The 25,634-nt window shown below is 42.3% G+C and overlaps 1 protein-coding gene across 1 annotated transcript in view; it reads right to left on the bottom strand.

Moving 5' to 3' along the window:
- CPNE2 (copine 2) overlaps positions 1–25,634 on the bottom strand; it is an 80,055-nt gene that overhangs the window by 26,829 nt on the left and 27,592 nt on the right. Inside the window, exons 2-3 of the mRNA XM_075281909.1 lie at positions 13,052–13,242; positions 1,059–1,238 (exon numbers count right to left, since the gene is read on the bottom strand). Of these exons, the coding sequence (XP_075138010.1) occupies positions 1,059–1,238; positions 13,052–13,219 (348 nt within the window). The 5' untranslated portion in view covers positions 13,220–13,242. The remainder of the gene's footprint in view (positions 1–1,058; positions 1,239–13,051; positions 13,243–25,634) is intronic.

The raw sequence follows: 25,634 nt of genomic DNA, 5'->3' as shown, positions 1-25,634 counted from the left end.
TGGAATGCAGCATAGAGCTACTTTTTATAGCGGCATGTTTTATTTTTGTATTTATTTACTGTTTAGATTTATATTTGTATGTTTTTTTCAAGTATTTGTTTGTTTTTGTATATTTTGTGTGAACAAGGTTGCACCTGCAAACAGGGAGTGGTTAATAGATGAACCACATATAAGAGGTTGTTTGGAGTACACCGCACTCTATAACCTGTCTGCGCTTGGAAAGAGGTGTGCAACACCAAAATGGCGTTGTGTGTTATTCTTATCGTTCTGGAATAAATGACTGTGGATTTTTTTTCAACACTTGGCTTGAACTGTGCCCTCTTTCCTTCTGGATCCTGCCTTTCTGACTGTGTGGTCCAGGTTTGGGATTGGTCTTCCATAGTAACTTGTAGGACTCCTGTCAGGATTTACTCTAGGTTCACATCTGCTCTTGGATTTTCATTCTTCGGATTTGCTTGGAGACCCAAAAAATGGAAACCTAATCTGCTTAAAAAGCGTTTACCCTCGGACCCCACAGACTATATTGGGGTCTGCCAGGTTTCTGCCTGAAAAATGTGGAGAGAAAAGTCCTGCAAGCACTCATCTAGCCTTACTCTTACCCAGGAATCTTGCTCCAAATCCTACAAACGTAGAGCTCAGCTTCTCTCCCTCTATTATATAAACCTATTCCTCACACAGCTCAGCTTCTCTCCCTCTATTATATAAACCTATTCCTTACAAAGCTCAGCTTCTCTCCTCTCAGATAGGGCAGCAGAAAGCACCAGCTCACTTTATGCTAACACTGAAGTCTAAAATTCAGTTCAGCTTCCATATTAGAGCTGTATTTTCTACTGAACTGAATGCATTATGTCTGAAATCTAATTTCTAATTTGTCAGAAAGCATACAAAGCAAATGGGATCAATACAAACATAACTCAAGAAAGCAAAATAAGAAACTTGATCTATGTCCAATTGCTGAAATGTCACATCTGACTATTTCACGGGAGAACGGCAACCAAACCTAAATTACAAACTGGACTGTATGGCTATCCCTATGTGTACAAATTGGTGCCACTCACCGATCCCAGCGTGCACACATATTCCCCCAGAAAGTCATGCTCATACAGCTGGGTGCTTGACTTGTCCTGGTCAAAAATGGCAAACTTTAACTTCTGCACCTCCTCAAAGTGGTAGTTGATTGTAAACTTCTTTGCAAACACGGGGTTCAGATTATTGACATTTGTCTCCGTTCTGTCAATCTAGAAGAGATCAATAACATCATCATTTATTCTGCTTATATGTTATCATAAAACCATCGTCCCTTGGGCCACTCCCCAGAAGAAATAACTCCATGCTTCATCTGTACAGAGCATGCCCACTTTTAATCACATCATAATCTTTGTAGGGCATGTCATTAATAGGTTACTTGTGTATCACCCCATAACAAATAGATCCTAGTGACTGGCTTCAAACAGGATTATCTTCTGTAGGGCAGAAATAGTTGTCTTTTTTGTTGTGGGGCAAGGCTTTCTACAAAAGTGAGAATAGGATGAGCAGCCATATTGTTTGTTACTTAACTGTGGCTATTCATATTGACTGATAAAACTGAATAGAATAAATGCTCATCTTTAATCTGAGAAGTTCATGCAAAACTATCAAACAATATGGCTTCCTGACGGTGCTAGTACGTGTGTACTCCAAAGAGCATCAACTCTTGACATTTGAAACACCCCACCCCCGCACAGGGTGGCCCATTGCCTAAACCAGTGATGGCAAACCTATGATACGTGTGCGGCTGACACGTGACTCACCTTGCATGAGACGACCTGAGGTGATGGCCTCAGGTGGTGTGTCATGGAATAAACGGGGGGGGGGGGGGGGGGGGGGCATTTGTTTTCAATCGGCAGCTACTGACGCTGGGTTCACACCAGCGTTCGGGGCTCCGTTATCAGGTTTCCATCTTCTGCAGACAGAAGACAGAAACCTGTCAGACCGGGTCCAGCCTTGAGCGTTTTATGCTGTATACACCATACACCATATACATATGCTGTATATGCTTTTATACACCAAGCTAATAAGGTTAGCCATCACTGGCCTAAACCATTTTCTGGGTCAATACCATGACAAAAGTTGTGCTACTTCTAGAAAAAACATAGACTAACAACTCTATAAAGGGGAGGGGGCAACTAGTCCTCGAGTAATACCGACCTTCTCTCCTACTGAAACATGGTCTGGCTTGTCCTGTTCTAAGAGAGAAAGGGTCATGGTAGGCGGTAGAGTCAGAATAATAATGTCCGTAGTGCAGTTATAATTTACACTCATGTCAGTCTCATCAATGGCAAATGTTGCCATGAACATGCATTGTGGCCTCCTGCACAAGGCTATTCTTTTGATCCAGAGATGAGCCCCGCCACAGGGCCCTGAGCGACCATTGCAGTAATATCTGTGCAGCTGTGCGCTGTCTGCCCTTTCTATTGACAGAAATAACAATGCACATAGATTTCAGAGCTGGGCTTATGGATTACTAGAGAGCGGTAATGATAGCTGTAACAATTAGGATGGATTGTGTTAGAGAAGTGTAGGATGGAGTGACAAAGGGCTCCAATGTTTTGGGTAAAAACAGACCAAATTATAAGTCTAATTATCTTGTGAGACAATTAACCCTGTCGTGTCTGCCCACCGCTAGCATTACAAGCTGCTGGCTGGAGCCATTTCTTATAGGTATCTGGTGTATACAATGGGGTTACAGCATTTCCTCAGTGTACAGGCAACTATCACCTAGTGCTCTGTAGTCATCTGGACATTATAGATATATTATCCGCATTGTAACAAAAATCCGCAGGCCATGACTTCCTTGTAAACTTGTGCAGGGATTGTGTTTCTGTATAGTAGCCAGTCTGAATGGGCAGATCTTCAGTGTAACCTATAAGGCTGTATTCACACAGAGTAACGCCAGGCGTTTTTTGTGTGGTTTTTGCACATAGCGCCGCGTTTACGCCGCGTATACGCCGCGCTATTTAGCGGTGGCGTTGCCCGGCGTTAACGCGGCGTATACGCAGCGTAAACGCGGCGCTATGTGCAAAAAACACACAAAAAACGCCTGGCGTTACTCTGTGTGAATACAGCCTTAGGGAAGAATAGAGCAGCAGAGCTAAGGGGAGCTGCACGCAACCCATGTGTTAGCCAGATTTACCTGCAGGGAGCAGGACTCCTAGCAATACAGTTATCTATGATACTAGGAGTCCCTGCCTGCCAGCCACATACTGTCCCATACTGTAACTGGTACAGGTCAGTACGTAGCTGGGAGGCAGGGACTCCTACCATCAAAAATAACTAGCATGCTAGGGCATAAAGCTCAATCCGGGAAATCTGGCTAATACACACGTGCATTGTCACGGAGAGGCCTGCGAGCCTCGGTTTTCTTGTTACTTGCTATCCCTGTTTACCCCTTCCCCTATATTTGAAAAACCCTTGATAAAAATGGATTAAACAGAATACACGCGTACAGCTACCTTACAACAGATAATAGATTTTAGAGAATCTCATACCCCCTGTATTTGTGCAGTCATGACTACAATGCAGGAAACAAGGCAATGAAAGGTAAGTGGTAAAGGTAGGCATTTATAGGTAGAAATAACCAGACCAACACTCTGAGGCTAAGGCACCACATAGTGATTCGCTTTATAAAAAAAAAAAAAAAAAAGGCGCTGTTTATGGCGGAAACGCATCGCGAAATTTCCACAGCATTTTTCACAGAAAGTCAGCAGAGCTGGCTCTATTATACCAAAACTGAAAACAGCTGACAGAAAATGTTTTCCACTGCAGAATTTTTCCTGCAATGTTTGGATGGGATTAGCCAGGATCACATCCTCTTCGCAGGTACTGTAATATGCAATGCTTTTTCAGCGTGGGGCCTCCACTTAAATGGATCTTTCACCACCTCTACCATCTCCAAGTTTTTGCTCCACTGAGTTTGGTGCAGCAAGAATACTTTGAGAAGTGATGTATTATGGTGCAGGTTTATGTCCATTATGTCCATTTCCGTGTTACAGGGCACATGACAATGATAGACTACACACACTTGCAATGTATGTCTCTTCTGTAGATTTGGAGAAAAGCAACTTTGAAGTCTTATGCAAATGGTGCACTGGGGGCGGGCCTTCAGCCCTGGGAGCATTGCTGTTGCTGCCCAAGTAGAACGCACAATTTACAGATTTTGTGATGCAGTTTCTGACTCTAGTAAAATTAACATGCTGTGACTTACAAAAATGCAAGCATTTTTGAAAACATAGCATTTCTGCTGCAGATTTTTTATTTTTTTTGCAATGTGTGCCTAGGATTTGACGGAATCTCATCCACTTTGCAGCTACTGTAAAATGCAGCGTTTTTTATTTAGGCTGAATCCCCATGTTGAAGAAACGCAGTGTTTTTTTGCTGCCAAAACAAAAGCCTGTACAGTACATACAAAGTAAATGAGTTTCTGGCTAATCCCATCCATATGCTGCAAAAAAAAAACTCAGCTGAGAAAAAGCTGCCTTTTTGAAATTTACATCATGTCAATTATACCAGCGGAACACGGGCATTTTCCCTATAAGTTTAATAAGGGAAGAAAATCTGCTGAGAAAAACTCAGCAAAAATGCAATGAAAAAAATAAATATTTTTCCACTGTGTTTTTAGCTGCGTTTCACTATGTGGGGCCTTAGACTTACAGCAAGTGAATGAGATTTTTTTGAATTTCATCCACACACTGCGAGAAAATGCAATGAAAAATGTGTTTTTAAGCTGCAATTTACTACATGGGGCCTTAAAGGGATTCTATCATTGAAACAAATTGATTTTTAACTAAAAACAGGTCGGAATAGCCTTTAGAAAGGCTATTCTTCTCCTACCTTTATCTTTCAGGTTCGCGTCACCGTTTTTGAGTTTTGTCTTCTTTCTTCATTATGCAATTTGTTCTTCAGAAAGTACAGGGGGCGTTCCCCCATGCTCAGAGCACAGCTTTGTCTTCCATTCCAGCGCCGCCTCTTTCTTCTTCTCCTGACGTGTTGCCTCCTCTTCACTCCTCTTCTTACACAAGACCACCACATAATGGCGATGGAACATGTGCAGTCGGCTGTTCTATTCTCCATTTTGCAGTGGTCTCGTGCAAGAAGAAGAGTGAGGAGGAGACGAGTCAGGAGCAAAAGAAAGAGGCGACGCTGGAATGGATGACAAAGCTGTGCTCTGAGAATGGGGGAACGCCCCCTGTACTTTCTGAAGACTAATTTGCATAATGTAGAAAGAAGACAAAACTGAAAAATGGCGGCGCCAACCTGAAAAATAAAAGGTAAGAAATGAATAACCTTTCTAAAAGCTATTCCTACATGCTTTTAGTTTAAAAACAGTTTTTTTTAATAATAGAATCCCTTTAACCTAAAACATGGTTTCTGGCTACAACATGAAAACCCAGTGTTAAGATTTGTGGGGGTATTTATTAAGAATGGGGATTCATAGTCTACGCTGCTAAAACATGCTGTGGGGGGAAAAAGTGAAAGCTTTTTGCTGCTTTCTCCTACATTTCCCAATTAAGGCTAAGGCCCCACGGGCCATAATCGCAGCGCTAAAGCGCTGCGGAAAGAACCGCAGCGTGAACGCACTGCAGTTCTTTCCGCAGCGCTTTTAAGCGAAAGTTCACAGAGTTTTCCTCCGCGGACTTTCTCTTAACATTATATCTACAGGAAAGCCGCCGACATTTCCGTAGATATGATTTGCAAATCGCAGTGTGACCGCGCTGCGATTTCTTACACGGCATTCAGGGTCTGCCGTCTTTTTCAGCCACGCCTCCTCTTCCAGCGATGTCCTCGGGTCCTGTCTAACTCGCGAACTGACATTGATTAAAAAATGGCGTTGGCGCATGCGCAGTAGCCGTAGTAGAAGCAGCATGCTACTGCGCATGCACCCGCACCATTTTTTAACAATGTCAGTTAGCTAGTTAGACGGGACCCGAGGACATTGCTGGAAGAGGAAGCGTGGCTGAAGAAGACGGCAGACCCTGAATGCCCGCCCACCGTGCACGATGGGTAAATTGATCATATTCTGTTTTAGGGTTTCATTTTAAAACTGGGGGTAGTTTAATATAACTTTAGCAGTGCCTGAATAGCCTTTTTAAAGGCTATTCACGCATATGTGGGGCTCTATTAGCATGATTTTGCTGATAGAGCTCCTTTAAGGTTAAGGCCACATGTAACAAAATACAACTTCAGAAAAAACTGTGTAAAGCCAGAGGATTGGCCATGGAGGAAACGCCACAGCATTTCACGGTCTCTGCAAAGTGGATGAGATTCCCTTGTACAGTCGTGTGCATGAGGCCTAAGTCTTGCAGTATTCTAAAATCTGTCAGTCCTCACTGCATTTCTGTTATTTTGTTCAAACTCTGTATGAACATTGGTGTAAACTCTACCGAGAGAAAGGTAGAGGATTAAGGAACCTAACCAGCCATTATGAAAAGCTGAAGTCATTAAGGAGTTATTTTCACCTTGCATTTGCACAGTGATCTAGCAGTGCTGCAGGGTGGAGATCTGGACTAGCACAGCATTCAGTCTGCTTTATTTTGCTTGGCAGCAGCTTCCTTCCTCCTGTCTTCGCACACTTCCTGGCAATATTCGGCGTAAGGCTACAGCCAGCAGTAAATCTGGGTAGAGATGAGCGAACACTAAAATGTTCGAGGTTTGAAATTCGATTCGAACAGCCGCTCACTGTTCGAGTGTTCGAATGGGTTTCGAACCCCATTATAGTCTATGGGGAACATAAACTCGTTAAGGGGGAAACCCAAATTCGTGTCTGGAGGGTCACCAAGTCCACTATGACAACCCAGGAAATGATGCCAACACCCTGGAATGACACTGGGACAGCAGGGGAAGCATGTCTGGGGGCATAAAAGTCACTTTATTTCATGGAAATCCCTGTCAGTTTGCGATTTTCGCAAGCTAACTTTTCCCCATAGAAATGCATTGGCCAGTGCTGATTGGCCAGAGTACGGAACTCGACCAATCAGCGCTGGCTCTGCTGGAGGAGGCGGAGTCTAAGATCGCTCCACACCAGTCTCCATTCAGGTCCGACCTTAGACTCCGCCTCCTCCGGCAGAGCCAGCGCTGATTGGCCGAAGGCTGGCCAATGCATTCCTATGTGAATGCAGAGACTTAGCAGTGCTGAGTCAGTTTTGCTCAACTACACATCTGATGCACACTCGGCACTGCTACATCAGATGTAGCAATCTGATGTAGCAGAGCCGAGGGTGCACTAGAACCCCTGTGCAAACTCAGTTCACGCTAATAGAATGCATTGGCCAGCGCTGATTGGCCAATGCATTCTATTAGCCCGATGAAGTAGAGCTGAATGTGTGTGCTAAGCACACACATTCAGCACTGCTTCATCACGCCAATACAATGCATTAGCCAGTGCTGATTGGCCAGAGTACGGAATTCGGCCAATCAGCGCTGGCTCTGCTGGAGGAGGCGGAGTCTAAGGTCGGACCTGAATGGAGACTGGTGTGGAGCGATCTTAGACTCCGCCTCCTCCAGAAGAGCCAGCGCTGATTGGCCGAATTCTGTACTCTGGCCAATCAGCACTGGCTAATGCATTGTATTGGCGTGATGAAGCAGTGCTGAATGTGTGTGCTTAGCACACACATTCAGCTCTACTTCATCGGGCTAATAGAATGCATTGGCCAATCAGCGCTGGCTCTTCTGGAGGAGGCGGAGTCTAAGATCGCTCCACACCAGTCTCCATTCAGGTCCGACCTTAGACTCCGCCTCCTCCAGCAGAGCCAGCGCTGATTGGCCGAATTCCGTACTCTGGCCAATCAGCACTGGCTAATGCATTGTATTGGCGTGATGAAGCAGTGCTGAATGTGTGTGCTTAGCACACACATTCAGCTCTACTTCATCGGGCTAATAGAATGCATTGGCCAATCAGCGCTGGCCAATGCATTCTATTAGCTTGATGAAGCAGAGTGTGCACAAGGGTTCAAGCGCACCCTCGGCTCTGATGTAGCAGAGCCGAGGGTGCACAAGGGTTCAAGTGCACCCTCGGCTCTGCTACATCAGAGCAGAGGGTGCGCTTGAACCCTTGTGCAGCCTCGGCTCTGCTACATCAGAGCCGAGGGTGCGCTTGAACCCTTGTGCACACTCTGCTTCATCAAGCTAATAGAATGCATTGGCCAGCACTGATTGGCCAGAGTACGGAATTCGGCCAATCAGCGCTGGCCAATGCATCCCTATGGGAAAAAGTTTATCTCACAAAAATCACAATTACACACCCGATAGAGCCCCAAAAAGTTATTTTTAATAACATTCCCCCCTAAATAAAGGTTATCCCTAGCTATCCCTGCCTGTACAGCTATCCCTGTCTCATAGTCACAAAGTTCACATTCTCATATGACCCGGATTTGAAATCCACTATTCGTCTAAAATGGAGGTCACCTGATTTCGGCAGCCAATGACTTTTTCCAATTTTTTTCAATGCCCCCGGTGTCGTAGTTCCTGTCCCACCTTCCCTGCGCTGTTATTGGTGCAAAAAAGGTGCCAGGGAAGGTGGGAGGGGAATCGAATTTTGGCGCACTTTACCACGCGGTGTTCGATTCGATTCGAACATGGCGAACACCCTGATATCCGATCGAACATGTGTTCGATAGAACACTGTTCGCTCATCTCTAAATCTGGGTATAAATTTACTCTACACGGATATTTTCTTTTGCTTTTCAGGTCAATTTTTAGAATTTCTGCTAAGATTGTATTCACACCTACTTGGAGATTCCATTAGGAACCTCAATTGCAGATTCCTTCCACTCTAAGGGCCCGTTCACACGGAGTAAACGCGCGTGTATTCTGGAAAAATACATGTGTAAACAATATACGTGGAAAAATAAGATTCCCATTGACTTCAATGACATTTTACGTGTATTTTGATGTGTATTTTTACACGTATAAAAAAAATGTCATTGATGTCAATGGGAGTCTTATTTTTATACATGTATTTTGCCAAAATACACGCGCGTTTACTCTGTGTGAACAGGCCCTAAGGCTCCACATAGTAAAAACTCTGTAAAAAAAAAAAAAAGTTTTCCATTGCGTTTTAGCAGTTTTCCTGCAATGGAAAACGCTGCTGAAAAAAAAACCTCAATGTGTTTCCACTGCAGATTTTTCTGCAGCATTATTTTGCTGAGTTTCGCTACGTCGGGGCCTTAGCCTAAAAGTGTAATTGTCGTTTCACCATTTTTTTGTCCATGAATAGTTCAGGTGAATATAAGAATCTTTACCGGCGAAAAATGCTTCTGCCTCCAGTCATCAGATCCTCTCCTGCCTGCTAAACTGCTCAATTCACTGCCAGACCTATTGTCAATGGCAACCAATCATTTGAAAATGAAAGCAGCGACCTCATTGGCAACAACTTCTCTTTCACCAACTCAATATATTAACAAATTAAAGGGGTGTGCCACTTTAATTTAAAGAGGACCTTTGATGTCTTTGCAGATTAGTTGAATTCAGCGTACTGTTAACTTTGCTGGTATGCGCCTGGGGGCCAGATGTATAGTTGCCATTAATTTCGACACCGATATCTCCTCACTGTCAGAAGGGCGGGCCTTACTCTTCAGTGTCATCACTGTCCTCTAAGAAATGCTCCCTGACAGTACAAGGCTATGGAAGAGTACTGTCGGGGGCGTTCATCACAGCCCCATGATGATGCTAGGTTTTTAGGCCCACTCTTCTAACAGTGGAGGGATATTGGCGAGTTGTATGGGGGGCACTCCCATAACATTGCGGAAGCAGAAGGAGCATGTGACCATAAGGGTTACTTAATGTTATTACTGACTAAAACCCATTTAAGCTGCCTATACAAAAAAACATCACAGTGATTCTGTAAAGTGGTAAACGATGAGACAAATTTGGTCATGCCAAACACTTTTTTTTTCCAGTCAACTACGGCTGAAAAAAAAACAGATTCCATTTCAGGCGGACAGTAGTCCACCCTATGCCTGCCATAGTCACATCTAACTCTCAATCAGAATAAAGTAGCCACGATGAGACGACCACATTAATAGACCCTCTGTCAGTTTTTAGTCATTCTCTTTGTCTGATGTTCTTTAGCTCCAGATAGAACATGTTGGTGTATATATATATATATATATATATATATATATATATATATATATATATATATATATATATTATATAATATATATAATAAATATATATATATATATATATAAATAAATATAAATATAATATATATATATAATAAAAAGTTGGAATAAAATAATAAAAAAAAATGTAATAAAGAAAATGACTTTTTCCATTGTATGAAATAGATTAACATCACAGACGTGTCAATTAACGAAAGAACGGGGTTCAGGAGCGGAGGGAGGAAAGGCTCACCGCTACAATCCCAGCGCCACAGACAATGTGCTACAAATAGACATAAAGACTGTTATTATGTAGCTCTCCTTCTGCATATTACAAACACTCGGCTTTCTTTTCGCCTGGTGAAAATACTTTTACAGGCCCCATAAAAGCTCCCGCGGGTTCCATTAGAGACAGATTTAAAAGGTCACCGTTTTCTGAACTTCTAGCCATAAAGAAACCTTAGAAAAAAAAAAAATTACCATAAAATTAGCCCCACTGTGAGGGTAAATGGTCCTGCTGTCTTAATTTACTGTACTATTTTGTGCAAGAAAAACTGCCCACGCAAAAGATTATCAGCCTGGTCTCCAGCCTTATTTAGCCAACAGGAGAAAATCGGAACGGCTTGTTCTCGCTTTTTCACTTTGTTCCAACACTACCCGGGACAAAGAGCACAATCCATAAGAAGTGACTGCCATAAAGGGGTTACATGGCTCATAAGACGGCAGTGACCTATTTCTACAGGGCAGGCCGCATGCTGGGGTTGATTTTCAGAATAATTTGTATTAAGAAAACTGCAACAAGTAAACAGGGCATTTGGAGGCTCTCCAACTACACAGCGTCCGGAGGAGAAAGATATGCTGGGAATGTCCCATTATCACGAGACAGCGCGGAAAAGGTTTTACAAGATAGACATATACAAATGACAGTGAATTCCTTATAGAAATAGACTGTTTAAGCCTTTTTCTCCCCCATGTAGCATTTTCAGCAAGCCTCCATACATTGCTTATTCATCATTTTATTGGTTTACAGCTTAAAGTTATAAATAGGGGAGGGGGCTGTATCTTCCCACAACTCCATACTGTACAATCTATGGCTATGCTCGTCCTCCACCTCTGGAATACAATGCTAGATGTGAAGACTGACACACAGGCTGGATAACAGGAGTCATGTCATGGTATGATAGCATACATTATATGGGTGACAACAACCCCTATCGTAGGGGGACAACAACTAATCATCCTTATTAAAGAAAGACGACAGAAATGTAATAGGAAATAGAAATGAGTAAACCTTGGACATTTTACCAAATATTTCAATATATTTTGGGGGGTACTTGATGGATGAATAAACTCAATTTTATGAACAGGCCAGGAAGAGCAAGTCCGGGAGGACGTCGCTGGAAGAAGACATCAGCGTAAGGCGGGACCGAAGATGACGTCGACCAGTGCATGTACTGCCCAGCGTTCATGGTAAGTATAATTGGAATATTGTTTTTTAGGGTACTAGTTTAAAACAGGGGGGGGGGTGTTAAAATAACATTAGCGGTGCCTGAATAGCCATTTTAAAGGCTATTCAGGCATATGTGGGGCTCATAAGGCATAATTTTGCTGATAGAACCCCTTTAAAAAGCAATAGGGTTTCAAAGTGAGTTGAAGGATGAGACACTGGTCTCTTCACACAATGAATACAAATGGGAGGGGTTGTTCTCGCACAGCTTTCTCTGAGCACTAGACTGAATATTCTCCACATCTCACAACTTACTATATATATATATATACACATACTATATATATATATATATATATATATATATATATATATATATATATATATATACACACACAATATATATATATATATATATATATATATATATATATATATATATATATATATCTTCCATGTGATTCTATTAACTACAAATGAGATATTATTCACAGTCAGTAAGCAGCTTTAATGACTGTGCTCATAGATTGTTCTTTTCCTTTGTCAGGGATTCTGGATATCCTATAATATGCTCAGTTAGACTTTTCTCAGCTATTTGTTTGCTATTGTACAGTCACTCCTGACAGAATGAAATGTTAATAAACCAGTAATGCTTATAATGGATGGGGAGTGGGCAGACTGGACCTTGATGTACACACCCACAGTCTCAGAGACCAACATAAAATGTGCTACAGTCATTATGAGTATATTAGCAGCAGGAAAACTGATAGGGCATCATGTATGAAGGCTGCAGATATTTGAACTTTTCATGAAAACTCAGGTACCATTTAATATATAAATTTGCAGAAAGCATGATAAGTAATCACATCTCAGTGCGGGCTACTATGATAGGGCCACTATTTATTTTGTGATTTTTAACTAAACAAGCTTTGTTTGATCCGTCACAAATGATAGTGCCTGATACTGTCTGCTTGTCTAATGTGGATAAACCCTTTTTAGAATGAAGCCACCCTAGTCATCATCTGATCATTCTTGATCAGTTTCTAAACATTGATGATGAACAGCTCTTTGCAGCAGCTCTTTCTCATGGAGGGAGTACCTCTCTAGTAAATCCACTTACATAATAGGAGAATATGAAGCAACCCCTTTAGTGACATCACTTTGTTGTGCTACGTAAACATTTACAGTACAGCAATCGATGTCGTGAACCTCAAATTTAATATTTAAGTTCATTGCATTGAAAATAGCAAAAACAGAAAATCCATTTTCTGAGCTGTGAGACAACATGAATGTGAATGCTAAGGTCACCTTTTAATCCTCAGGGGCATTAAAACTCTGGTTATTGCCACTTAATACCTCTCCCTTAAAGCCTCATTTCTCAGAACTGCTGCCACTGTATTTACTGTGATCAATAATTCCCCAGTGCTAGATAATGTAGCTGGACATCATACAGTCATTACAGTACCTCAGTCCATTTCTCATTTACTTCCAAGAGTAAGACACAAAATGGGTCAGATTTGGAGGCTACATCCCGGTCCAGGAGGTTTTGACAGGAAACAGAAAGTTCCACTCTGCACACGCAGTACTGGGATCCCACCGGGGCGGCAGATGAGGAGCTGTAAGTGTACGCCATGGGTGGCAACAGAGCACGACAATCTGAAGGAAGAAAGAAAATATGGATCAAGACAGAGTTAGCGGTGTAAAGTGACACTATATATAGCTATTTAGGATACAGACATGCAAATATTACTGTATGGCAGTAGTCTGCAATCTGTGGCTCCTCAGCTCTTGTGTAACTTTAATTTCCAGCAAGTCCTGGCAGTCAGAGTCTCTATTATCTACATTTGCTGTACAGCTGCTACCAGACATTTTAGGATAACCGCAATGTTGTGTACAGTCCATAGAAAGGAATGCATTAACTTAAATGGGTTGCCATAGATGTCTTCTACCACAAGTTGCCTGGTATTTCAGTGCAGCTCCTTAAGAAGGACCTTTCTATAGCACTGTACTGTGAGAGGAGGCGTTCCTTACTGCCCAGTGATGACGCTGAGCGGTGAGGAACGCCCCCTCCAGTACTCGTCTATGGATGAGTACTATCAGGAGGGGAGGGAGGCATTCCTCACCGCTCAGTACAGCGCTATAGGCGCTACTGTGAAGAAGGACGTTCCTGACTGACTGTCAAACGCCCTTCTGACAGTGAAGAGCTACGGTACTGGGACCGATAGCTCTTCACCGGGGGCACAGAATGGGAAAGCCGACATTGTGCACTGAATTCAGCACAATGTCGGCTTTCTAGTGATGTATTACACCGCATGTGCCCCAGGAGGTGAAAGGTCCTCTTTAAAGGTAAATGATGCTAAACTGCAACACTACAAACAACATAGACATACAAGAAAAGGATGAAGTGACACTCCAGTTTCCTCAAAAGAGACGTTCTAAGATTTATTCACCCATGGTACGCAGCTACATTTCAGCTCCACTATGAGCCTGAGAGCGGCTGTGTACCATGGCTTAAATGTACTGGAACTTCTGGAGTGCTGATTCCTCTTTCTCTCCTTGGATATGGATACCGGTCTGGTGAGGAGATGGATCACTTTTAGATCTATATCCATTTGCGGAAATCCTCTTACCCTCTATTCAAAGTGCTGTCCTATTTTAGATTTTCTTGTGGATTCATACAAAGGTGTTGCAGCCATGTTTCCTACTCCTAGACAACCCCTTTAACAAAGTAGCCCCACTGGTTACTTTAGCTCTGAATATATTTCTTTGCCACAGATGAGCTGTAACATCTGTATAGACTATATCATCAAACTATATCTTCAAATCCACAAGGGATGTTGGAGTAAACACTGCATGAGGCCATTTTAGTTTAGATGCTTTTTATCCAGACAATAAAGGTTATTCATGTAGGACAGTGGTCCTCAAACTGCGGCCCGCCAAGTACATCTGTCTGGCCCCACCGACCACTTCTGTCTGGCCCCGCCGACAATGCCGGCAGGCACGCATTTATAATGAAGCTCCTGGGGAGCTCGGGCCAGGCCATGGAGTGCACTTCACTTTACGTATTGGAGGGCACCGCTCCCGATGTCTGTGCAACCTGCTCTGCTTCCGGCCCACTGTTTAAAAAGTTTGAGGACCCCTGATGTAGGATTTTGCCCTACGCCCAGGGCTGCCCATGTCCCTGTGGTAAATTGTTGTGTAAGCTGCCATTTTCTTGTGGCTGCGGGCATGCGCAGTCGGCTCTGCCCGAGGCCTACAAGTTTCACCGCCTGCGCCGGAAGAAGAGACGTGAAGAGTACGTTCCTGAAGAAGATGGAGGCGGTGCTGGAGATTTCTCTCGCAGCATTGGGGACGCCCCCAGTGCTGCAAGAGAACTCATTTGCATACCGAAGAAAACCCGTTTTCTACCAAATGGCGGCGCGGAGAAGACATCTAAAAGGTAGGAGATGAATAACCTTTCTTAAGGCTATTCCTAAGTGTTATGGACAAAAAATTTGATCTGAATGATGGGATCCCTTTAATGTCCCCTATCCTTATATAGATAAGAATCACTGTTCATAATCTATATGAATAAACCCAATCTGTAGTATTTTAGTATTTGTAGTAAGGGGTTTCTAATTTTCGTACATTTTTCACTAAATATATACTAACAACCTGTAGTCCCACTTCAGGGTTTAAGTTAACCCTCTCTGAGAAGTCTCCCCACCCTATACCCATGCTAGCTCGGTCAACACAGTTCTTAGGAATCCATCCAGGTGGTGCTCCCTACTCTACTGAGTCTTCTCTGGTGTAAATAAAAAAATGATGCAGCTAACTATCCTACTGCACATGTGTAGAACACTTTCAGCACAGTTGCAATGGGAGGAGGGGGGAGGGGGAGTCTGCCACCATACTATGTTTACCTCACAACCATAGTAACCATGGGTGCTGTCCCAGCCAATGACAGGTAAACCTGGCAAATTTCAGCTCCTAAGAATGGAGTACAGTGGTGAAGCAGGGTGCAGTTGGATCCCTGCCTCACCATTTAGACCCCGTCTTTGCTGCCAGCAGCTGGATGCAATGACGTCCCTACATCATGTCTGCAAATTAGTATGTCTACTGGGGGCACCAGGTAGACATACTAATATATGGGAGCCTCAAGGGGGAATTGCATTGGGTGGGGACATGAGGGGTCTATGCTACTGTGTGGGGGTCACAAGGAAGGCATTCTGTTGTGTGGGAATCACAAGGGGGACATTCTATTGTGTGTGGGAGGGTCATTCCGTGTCAAGTGAACCAATGATTTTTCCCTCTATATTTTTAATTCTTTTGAGATTTTGTTATTTGGTAATAGTGTGTCAGAGAATGCAAAATGTGAAGAAAAAAAATTCTAAAAATTTTTTGGGATTTTTAATTGATTTTCAAAGTTCTGAAAAAGTGCGAATTTCTGTGTTGCCTGCCTTTACATTTCTCCTCATAACTTAGGCTAGAAAAAAGATAGAGAAACAAAATATACGCCATTCTACTCAGAACTATACAGGCTTTCACCAAATATGTCACAAGAGTATCTTTGTTAATATTTTACCCATGTGAACGCAAACGCAAAATTTTAAAACGCATTTCCGAAAAAAACGTTTTATTTAAAAATTTCAAAAAAATGCACATGGGCCTGCTATGCCCTTAGCCACATCTGTACCAAAATTCAAGTTGGGATCGCGATGGGATAATATTTTAAAATATAACTATTACAGTGTCATTCCGAAAATCTTGAATTCAGATCTGTCCTTCTGATCTGAAGGAGAGTTTGTTAAAACATCGGTTACAGGAAGCAGAACCCATCCAAGGGACTCAGCAATACCACACTTTCATTCCATATAGTGAAACAGAAATAAAAACAAGGATTTTTTCATTCAGCAATGACAGTGAAGTCCATGAAGTGGTAGAAGGCGGCACAAGATTGGCAATGGATGACATAACTGGTTATGTGACCTGTGAATATGATCGGCGCTGGTGGCTGGCTACTGTACTCTTCAAAGATTGTGAAAATGAAGACATAAAATTGACTTTTTTGCATCCTTCTGGTCCAGCACCATCCTTTGTGTATCCAAGAAAACCAGACATTTTACAAGTCAACAAAAATCAGATATTAACTCAGGTGGAGCCTAACACCATGACAGGCCGTACATACTCTTTGACACAAAAGGAAATGGCCATTGCTAGTAAGCGCTTATGGACAAGATTACATTTCACTCACTAGAAAGGACAAATTGATGATAAAAGGCCAGTAGTTTAAAAATGTCCTATTAATTGTTTGATTAGTTCATATTTTATAGAATGAGGATTTATCTACTGGACTATTTTTCTTAATAAATTACATGTTTAGTGATATAATAAAAAACAATTGTTACATGTAGAAATAGGTGTTATAAATATTGGTTCTTGTACTCTTGTTAACATATAATTAGGATGAGACTATTTAGAAAATCGCACTTGAGGGTATGAGCAGCTTTTTTCTTTCGGTTTGTTCAATGCATTCAGGTTGAAAATGCTGAACAAGTCGTGTTCTGATGATGACGCTAGGTTCATACCTGCGTTCGGGTCTCCGTTCTGTGCTTTCCGTCTTCTGCATGCCAGAAGACGCAAAGCACAGACCGGGTCCGGCCATGAGCGGCTGTGAGCGTTTTATGCTCTCCGCCGCGAAACCGGATTTTTTTATCCGGACACAGAGTACTGCATGTCTGACTCTGAGTCCGGATTACAAAACCCAGTTTCGCGGCGGAGAGCGCAAAACGCTCACTGCCGCTCACGGCCGGACAGCTTTCTCACCCATTCAAATGAATGGGTGAGAGACTCCTGCAGGTTTCCATCTCCTGCCTCTGTTTTATGCAGGAAACGGAAACCTGCACAACGGAGAGGGCAACGCAGATGTGAACGAGCCCTAAGATGTATTTGTTCTGGCACTTACAGTATTTGTTTTTTATGTTTTTTTATTGTTGCATATAAATGTTGAATTCAGCAAGTTGTAATTTGAAAAGAAAAAAGGAAGAAGCCACACAAACATAAAATCAGATGATTCAAGGCTTAAAAAAAAATTGATCCCAATTTGGTCCCAAGTTGAAAACCTGTACAAATATAACCAAGAACACAAGTAACACAAATGCATTTTTTCACAATTTTAAAACATACGTTTTTTTCACAATTGCGCATCAAAATTTTGAATTTTATTTCTCCAAAACAAAATATAAAGAAACATCGTCTTGTGACATACCAAATGAAAGCCGGTACCGCTCTGAGAAAAATGATGCCTCTCCCACCTATTTATCTTAATTCTAGCCCAAGATATGTTAAAAAATGTAAAGCCATACCAGGCCAAAATTCACACTTTTTCAAAACTTTAGAAGTCTATAAAAAATTAACTGATGAAGAAAAAAAATCAAAACTTTTTATTTGTAATTAACTTAAGTTGTACTTCATAAAAAATAAAAATAAAAAAAATCTAAAGACGTCAGGTAAAAAAAATATTCCTATTTGGATCACTTGATATGGAATGACCCGGGAGCCACAAGGAGGACAAAATACTGTGTGGAGCTATTGGGGGGCGTTATAGTGTGAGGGGGCCACAAGGGGGCATTATATTGTGTGAGGGTCACAAGGGTGCATGATAGTGGCTCAGTGGTTTGCACTGATGTCTAGCAGCGTTGGAGTCCTCTGGTTGCTCCAGTTTCCTCACAGATCCTAAAGACATACTGGTAGGGAGTTTAGATTCTGAGCCCTATGTGAGACAGACAATGTTTGTAAACCGCTGCGGAATATGATGGTTCTATATAAGTAAGCAACATAAATAAAGGTCATTAGGTGGAGGGTATTGAGCAGGCACCATATATAGTGTCAGATTGTACCGACAAATCCCTAACTGAGAACACCCAGTTGTCAATTTAGTCATGTGTTTCCAGAAGGAACGACAGAGAACTGGCGCAAAGTCATAAGAGAAGATGCTTCATAACTGTTATAGTACAGAGAATACAGGAATACCGAATATCTAATAGTTCTCGCCATGCACAGTTTTCAGTGAACATGCACATATGCTTACAAGTGTAAATCTCTCAGAGTCGCCTGCCCCGGTATTCACATCTCTAACCAGGTCAGCAGTCCCTCTGGAGATGACAGCTGCTATGACCTTGCTTAGGCTCCTTCACGAATATGTCTTATTTTTTCTGAAGAAGAATATTATTTAATAGATGCTCCTCTGAGGGCCCCTGTTTTACTCTAAGTAATGCTTAGTTACTGATACATTACTACCCTATACAAGTCATAATATATGAAAGTAGCAATACACACGTGAGACCTATATAATATCTGTGATGTAAACAGCATGAGATGTATTCAGCACACACAGCTTATCACACTGCAACAAGCAAAGAATTACAGGGGAAGTTGTGTTTTAATAAAGAGGTGTGAAAAGACGACTGTCATTGTGAGGACGTCCCCCGTTACCCTGAAGTAGCTCTCACAAGCACCTACACACTTCTGTACAGTACGGGCCTGCTCTATCTAGCTGACGTCTATTACTTCTTTACCATTGTGGCTGATATATCTCACTGTATAGATGTACTTCAGATGTATAATGTGAACAAGAGCCATATACACGGAGCGTCCACGTTATTAGAGACGCCCATGGAGTAGCACATTGGACCTGCTTTGGTCTTGAGAGGTGTAGCAGTATCTCGTGGCATATACAGGTAAAAGAGGACCTAACAAAACATTCCACCACACATTACTCCATCTCCGCCACTGTGAACTGTGGCACCTAACAGGGAAGGTTCATCCATTCATGTACTGGCTCAAAGTTCCTTAAAAAGAGATTTCAAGAAGGGTTTTTTGTTTGTTTTGTTTTTCATTACAGCCGACTAACGCTTTATGTTCTTCACAAATGAATTAGTCAACATTACACTAACAACAAGACAAAAACAGAAAGGTCATCAACTATAGAAAGAGAATAGAAGACAAATAAGCCAAGGGCAGGGCCCTGACAACCACAATGTCCTCCAATACATGAGGTGGTTAGGGTTAACAGAAACATGGTCCAAGGTCCCCAAAGGTTCCAAAGTGAATTTCAATGTCCATCACGGTAACACATTACTGATGTGTGATAAATGGGATAAAACACTTCTTGATCCATGAGAAGCAAGTCTTACGGGAAAGACACTGGGAAGGTCTAGACTTACATGAGATATTGGGGGGAGGCCCGAGGAGTTAGACAGGGTCCACATGATAAGGGATTTACGGAGTGGTGTAACATTCTGTAAAGAAGGATTGGCTTTAACTGAAATATGAGATAGTGAATATCTAACTATTGTATTCAAATGATTAAGTTGCAATACCAGACACTGGACACGCGTAGCACCGTTTCTGGTAACAAAACAAAACATACACTCTCTTTCAAATCTTATCCAGACTGTGGAAAGCTGGGTGTGACAAGTTTGATAAACTGTAATGACAGCACCGGGGGGAAAAAAATGAGGAATCCTGAGACAGGTAGACAAGCTGGAACTTGGACTTGTTATTTGCCAAATAATTGTATGACTTTAATGCCAGCCATTCCCTTCCTATAAAACCTTTCCGCTACTATCACCTGGACGTGATTCCTAAAGAAGAGAATTCATGTATGGTCTGTCTACCCACAATGCAACTCTCTTATGTCTGGGTAACACACACACACACGTGTCCATCCTGATCCTCCTGGTTCATGGATAGAATGGCAAAACTACTGTCAAAATGAATACACACTTGGTAGCAGAGAGGAAGTAAGAGAGAACTGGATGCCCTTCAGGGTGGGTGGAAATCTGGGTGCTAATCTCTATATAATACTAAAAAGGACTGCACAGCTTACGATAAGTCTGCATGCAGGAGCACCACCTTTCTATTTTACTACAAAATAAGCAGCAAAGTAACAGAAGTTAGTTTCTGTTTCTCTGAACACAGTGCAGGGTAGAGGACTACTTTATGGTCCACTGCTTGCAGTACTTTTCTCTCCACATGTTACGTGCGGAAATCACATGGACCCCATTATAGTCTATGGGGTCCATGTGGTTTCCTTAGGTAACCACTTTTTAATGCATATAGGTTTCCATTCAGGGAGTCCCCATGCGGACTTCCTGAACACGGATGTGAATAGGGCCTTAAAAGTTTGCTGCACAGAATTTTTAACCCTTCAAGAATTTTTTTCTCAATTTCTTCTAATATCAGTGGACAGCATAAGACTGAGGCCACATGTTGCAGATTCAGTGTTTTTGGCTGTTTCAGAAATGCAGTGGAAAAAAATGCTACATTTTACAGTCCCAACAAAGTGAATGAAACTCAATTTAATCTCATCCCTACAATTCGGAAAATAATGCTGCACAAAACAGAGTTTCCTAAAACACGTCCATTTGTGAAAGCTTCAGAATGTTCACTTTACCTGTGAAAGGTTGCATTTTCCCCATAGACTTATATGGAGGAAAGGCAGAGAAAAATGAAATTGTTTTTGGTGCTTTTTCGTTGCATTTTTTTCTGCAATTCACTAAGTGGTAGCATGGCCTAAGGCAGGGCTCACATGGATCATCCCCACTGAAGGTGCTGACCAGTGCATGAAAGCCCAACCAAAACTGCGGCAGAAACCTTGGCTTTTCTGCTGTGTTTCCCATGGGCAAAATACTCATTGGAGTATTTTGTAAAAAATGTAGTGTGAATGCCGGCTAACTGATGAACTGAAGAAGCTAATCTATATGCAGACCTTCAGCCTGCCTGAAACACTTACCCTCCATCTCCAGCGCTCCCTGGTTGGCAAATACTGAGCACATGTTGGACCGGTGCATGAAAGAAGGTTCTGTTGTCCTTGGGAAAACATTACGGCTTTTAACGGTCTAGGAGAATGATGCAATGGAAACCTGAGCCAGACTCCAGTCATATGTAATTTTCGGGATGGAAACTTGCTTGGGTGTAACTCGGGAATAACTACTATATAACTACTAATAACTACTTGGTGCAGACCTGAATTTTGTTGTCTTTGCCGTAATTATTACATGGAGCTGATGACAATGGGCAAATGTGTTGAAATATCCTTAGTTAGAACTATTGTATTTCTGAAAAACTGGCCAACAGCCAATGTGGCTGCAGTTATGGCACCCAGCTTTCCCAAGCTCCTGACCTGCACAGTCAACCTGCTTGGTGCAGACTAGCTAGGCAGATCTGCATGATGCAGTTCAACAAGTGGCAAACACAAGCAGATTCAATCTATAGAGGACTTGTGCACTTCTGGAAACCATGTTTCCCCCCACAGCTTCTTCACGTAAGAGCCCATAAAAATAGCCAAATGGTCGCCATTTTAGCCCCTTTAGATTTATATATATCCATAGATACAAACAAAGTTTAGGTCACTGTAATACCCTCCAGGAGCGATGCCACAGTATTGCACATGCCACGGGCACAACCACCACACAATTTGCTTCTATGGGACTGGTGAAGATATCCATTTATCCTGAGACACAGGTCCTACGTTCTAATGATCACTGGGGGACCGAGAAGTCAGAGCCCCGGTCATCTACGTTGATCCCCTATCCTGACACTGTGAAGCACTGGAGCTTTCCCTTATATGAGGCAGATACAGATCTCTACAAAACAGCTGTGAGGGAGCAAATAAACAGAGAAGATGCCAATCCTTGACCTCTAAATGAGGGTAAGTCTATAGGACGTAGTTGTCGTGTCACCAGTAGTATCAGCACCGGATGTGACTTTACTAACCTGATCCACATACTGCAACAAAAGACACAGCGCACACTGACCTGCACTGCAGCCGCGTGACACAGTTCACTTTTATTGGTAGCCATGGCAACTGCTCCACTTTTTCATTGCACCAGTTTTGACAAATATCCCATAGACGTCTAGTTTTCATGTTTTGTCAAAGATATACACTCACCGGCCACTTTATTAGGTACACCTGTCCAACTGCTCGTTAACACTTAATTTCTAATCAGCCAATCACATGGCGGCAACTCAGTGCATTTAGGCATGTAGACATGGTCAAGACAATCTCCTGCAGTTCAAACCGAGCATCAGTATGGGGAAGAAAGGTGATTTGAGTGCCTTTGAACGTGGCATGGTTGTTGGTGCCAGAAGGGCTGGTCTGAGTATTTCAGAAACTGCTGATCTACTGGGATTTTCACGCACAACCATCTCTAGGGTTTACAGAGAATGGTCCAAAAAAGAAAAAACATCCAGTGAGCGGCAGTTCTGTGGGCGGAAATGCGTTGTTGATGCCAGAGGTCAGAGGAGAATGGCCAGACTGGTTCAAGCTGATAGAAAGGCAACAGTGACTCAAATAGCCACCCGTTACAACCAAGGTAGCCAGAAGAGCATCTCTGAACGCACAGTACATCGAACTTTGAGGCAGATGGGCTACAGCAGCAGAAGACCACACCGGGTGCCACTCCTTTCAGCTAAGAACAGGAAACTGAGGCTACAATTTGCACAAGCTCATCGAAATTGGACAATTGAAGATTGGAAAAACGGTGCCTGGTCTGATGAGTCTCGATTTCTGCTGCGACATTCGGATGGTAGGGTCAGAATTTGGCGTCAACAACATGAAAGCATGGATCCATCCTGCCTTGTATCAACGGTTCAGGCTGGTGGTGGTGGTGTCATGGTGTGGGGAATATTTTCTTGGCACTTTTTGGGCCCCTTGGTACCAATTGAGCATCGTTGCAACGTCAAAGCCTACCTGAGTATTGTTGCTGACCATGTCCATCCCTTTATGACCACAATGTACCCAACATCTGATGGCTACTTTCAGCAGGATAATGCGCCATGTCATAAAGCTGGAATCATCTCAGACTGGTTTCTTGAACATGACAATGAGTTCACTGTACTCCAATGGCCTCCACAGCCACCAGATCTCAATCCAATAGAGCATCTTTGGGATGTGGTGGAACGGGAGATTCGCATCATGGATGTGCAGGCGACAAATCTGCGGCAACTGTGTGATGCCATCATGTCAATATGGACCAAAATCTCTGAGGAATGCTTCCAGCACCTTGTTGTATCTATGCCACGAAGAATTGAGGCAGTTCTGAAGGCAAAAGGGGGTCCAACCCGTTACTAGCATGGTGTACCTAATAAAGTGGCCGGTGAGTGTATTTTCCTGCTAGATTTTCATGTGTCTATAGTATGGGTTTTCCTAGGAAGTCAATGGAGAACAATATACCACAAATTGAGAGCATATTATATGGTAAAAAAACAAAAAAAAAACAAAAAAAAAACAGCATGTGATAAGTTAATGTATAAATCGTAGCCTGAAAAAAAAACAAAAAAAAAAACTACAATGTGTAAGTTTCATTCTGAATTTCATTCTGGCTAGGGGGCGGGCACCTCATATGTCTGGGTTTGAGGGGGTCCCCAATAAGCTACTCTGCATAAAGAGGGTCCAGCAACCCATCTGACCGGCAGAATCTGAAGAATCACTCTGTAATTTCTCCAGACGCCGCCATGTATCATTCACATGAAAACACATAGCAGCCAATAACAGCAAAGCATTCATTTACTAGACTGGAAGCTGGCCATCACCATTATTGTGGCAAACTGGCAGATGCCCATATCCCATCCATTACCGACAATAGACTGGCTGCCTCATAATGTAAGATAATGGTGCAATCTGATCAATAACAGCTAGGTGCATACATATATACTATATTAATAACCCAAGTGAATAAGAAATGCAGCAGAAGCGCAGATAGAAATCTTCAGCCTATACTAATAGTTTATATTTAGATGTGACTTGTCACCGCACGGCGCCTCTCCAGGACAAGCACAGGCTGTAGTATGGCAGACGCTCATGGACCGGTCACATTCTGGTTGCCATAGCAGCCATGCAATTTGTACCGAATATAGGAAGTGAATGACTTCACACAGCAGCGTAATACCGAAATAAATACACTGAGCGTGGTCACAGGACATATGAGATTACATTCATATCACCATTATTATTATTACTGGTATATTAGAAGCTATTTAGATTTATATTAATGTTATATATAATATATATATTATTTATATTTTATTAGTTATTTACATTAGGTTTTATTTTGTAATTTATAAATATTAATAGTTTTATAAATTAATATTTCATATTTAATATTTGTGTCGCTCATCAGTTTTATACATTATTATGTATATATAGAGGTAATAAGAAGAATATCTTCCTTCATGCAGCACTAAATGCCCATATCAGCTGTGTAACTCCATAGGAAGCAACTGAATATCCTTCATGTTCTAACAGAAGGCTCATAAAGCAGAGCAGAATTCTACAGAGCCGATATATTCCCCAGTAGTTTATAGACATTGCCATCATTCACTTTCCCAAATAGGATGTCAATCTGAATTTCTACATAGACTTCTTATGTGTAGGGGAGCTTTCACACTGCACTAATCCATTTGAATGCATCTACAAGTGAAAAATCTCTCCAAGACATTTACATTGAGCAGATACATTGGCTACCACTGGACTAACAGAGGTAAAGTCCGTCATGATATATTTTATTTTGCTATTTGGTATAACACAAGAAAACTGCAACCATTTCATGTGGTAATCTGCCTAAGGGTGCGTCCACATTTGTTTCGGGGTCTCTGATGCAGATTCATCAGAAATTGTCAGACAAAGAAATGTTGCAAGCCTGACTTTTCTTCCAGTGATTTCCCCATTATAGTCTATGCGGTCCCTCAGGCCACGCTCTTGTCTGTCATAGAGTAGGCCCGTTTTTCCATTCTTCTGGTCCGCCCTTAGCGCCCCAACCCCTGGAAGAGTGGTACATGGCACCGTACACTCGGTATACTATCTCATGCAGCCCATGCCCATATAATAACCTGGGTAGAATATTTAAAGCAGTTGCACTGAATATATATATATATTTTAAATTAACGGAGGTGAAAAACAAAACCATATTCACCTGTCGCCGGTGCCTCCCAGTCCAGTCCTGCAACTTTGTTGTTTTCTTTCGATGGAAGTCTCTGACGCACATGACCACTGCACCCAATCAGGA

The sequence above is a fragment of the Leptodactylus fuscus genome, chromosome 7 (assembly GCF_031893055.1).
Source record: "Leptodactylus fuscus isolate aLepFus1 chromosome 7, aLepFus1.hap2, whole genome shotgun sequence".
NCBI classification, from domain to species: Eukaryota; Metazoa; Chordata; class Amphibia; order Anura; family Leptodactylidae; genus Leptodactylus; species Leptodactylus fuscus.
Note: the sequence above shows the minus strand (reverse complement) of the source record. Positions and strands in the feature narration are given on the sequence as shown.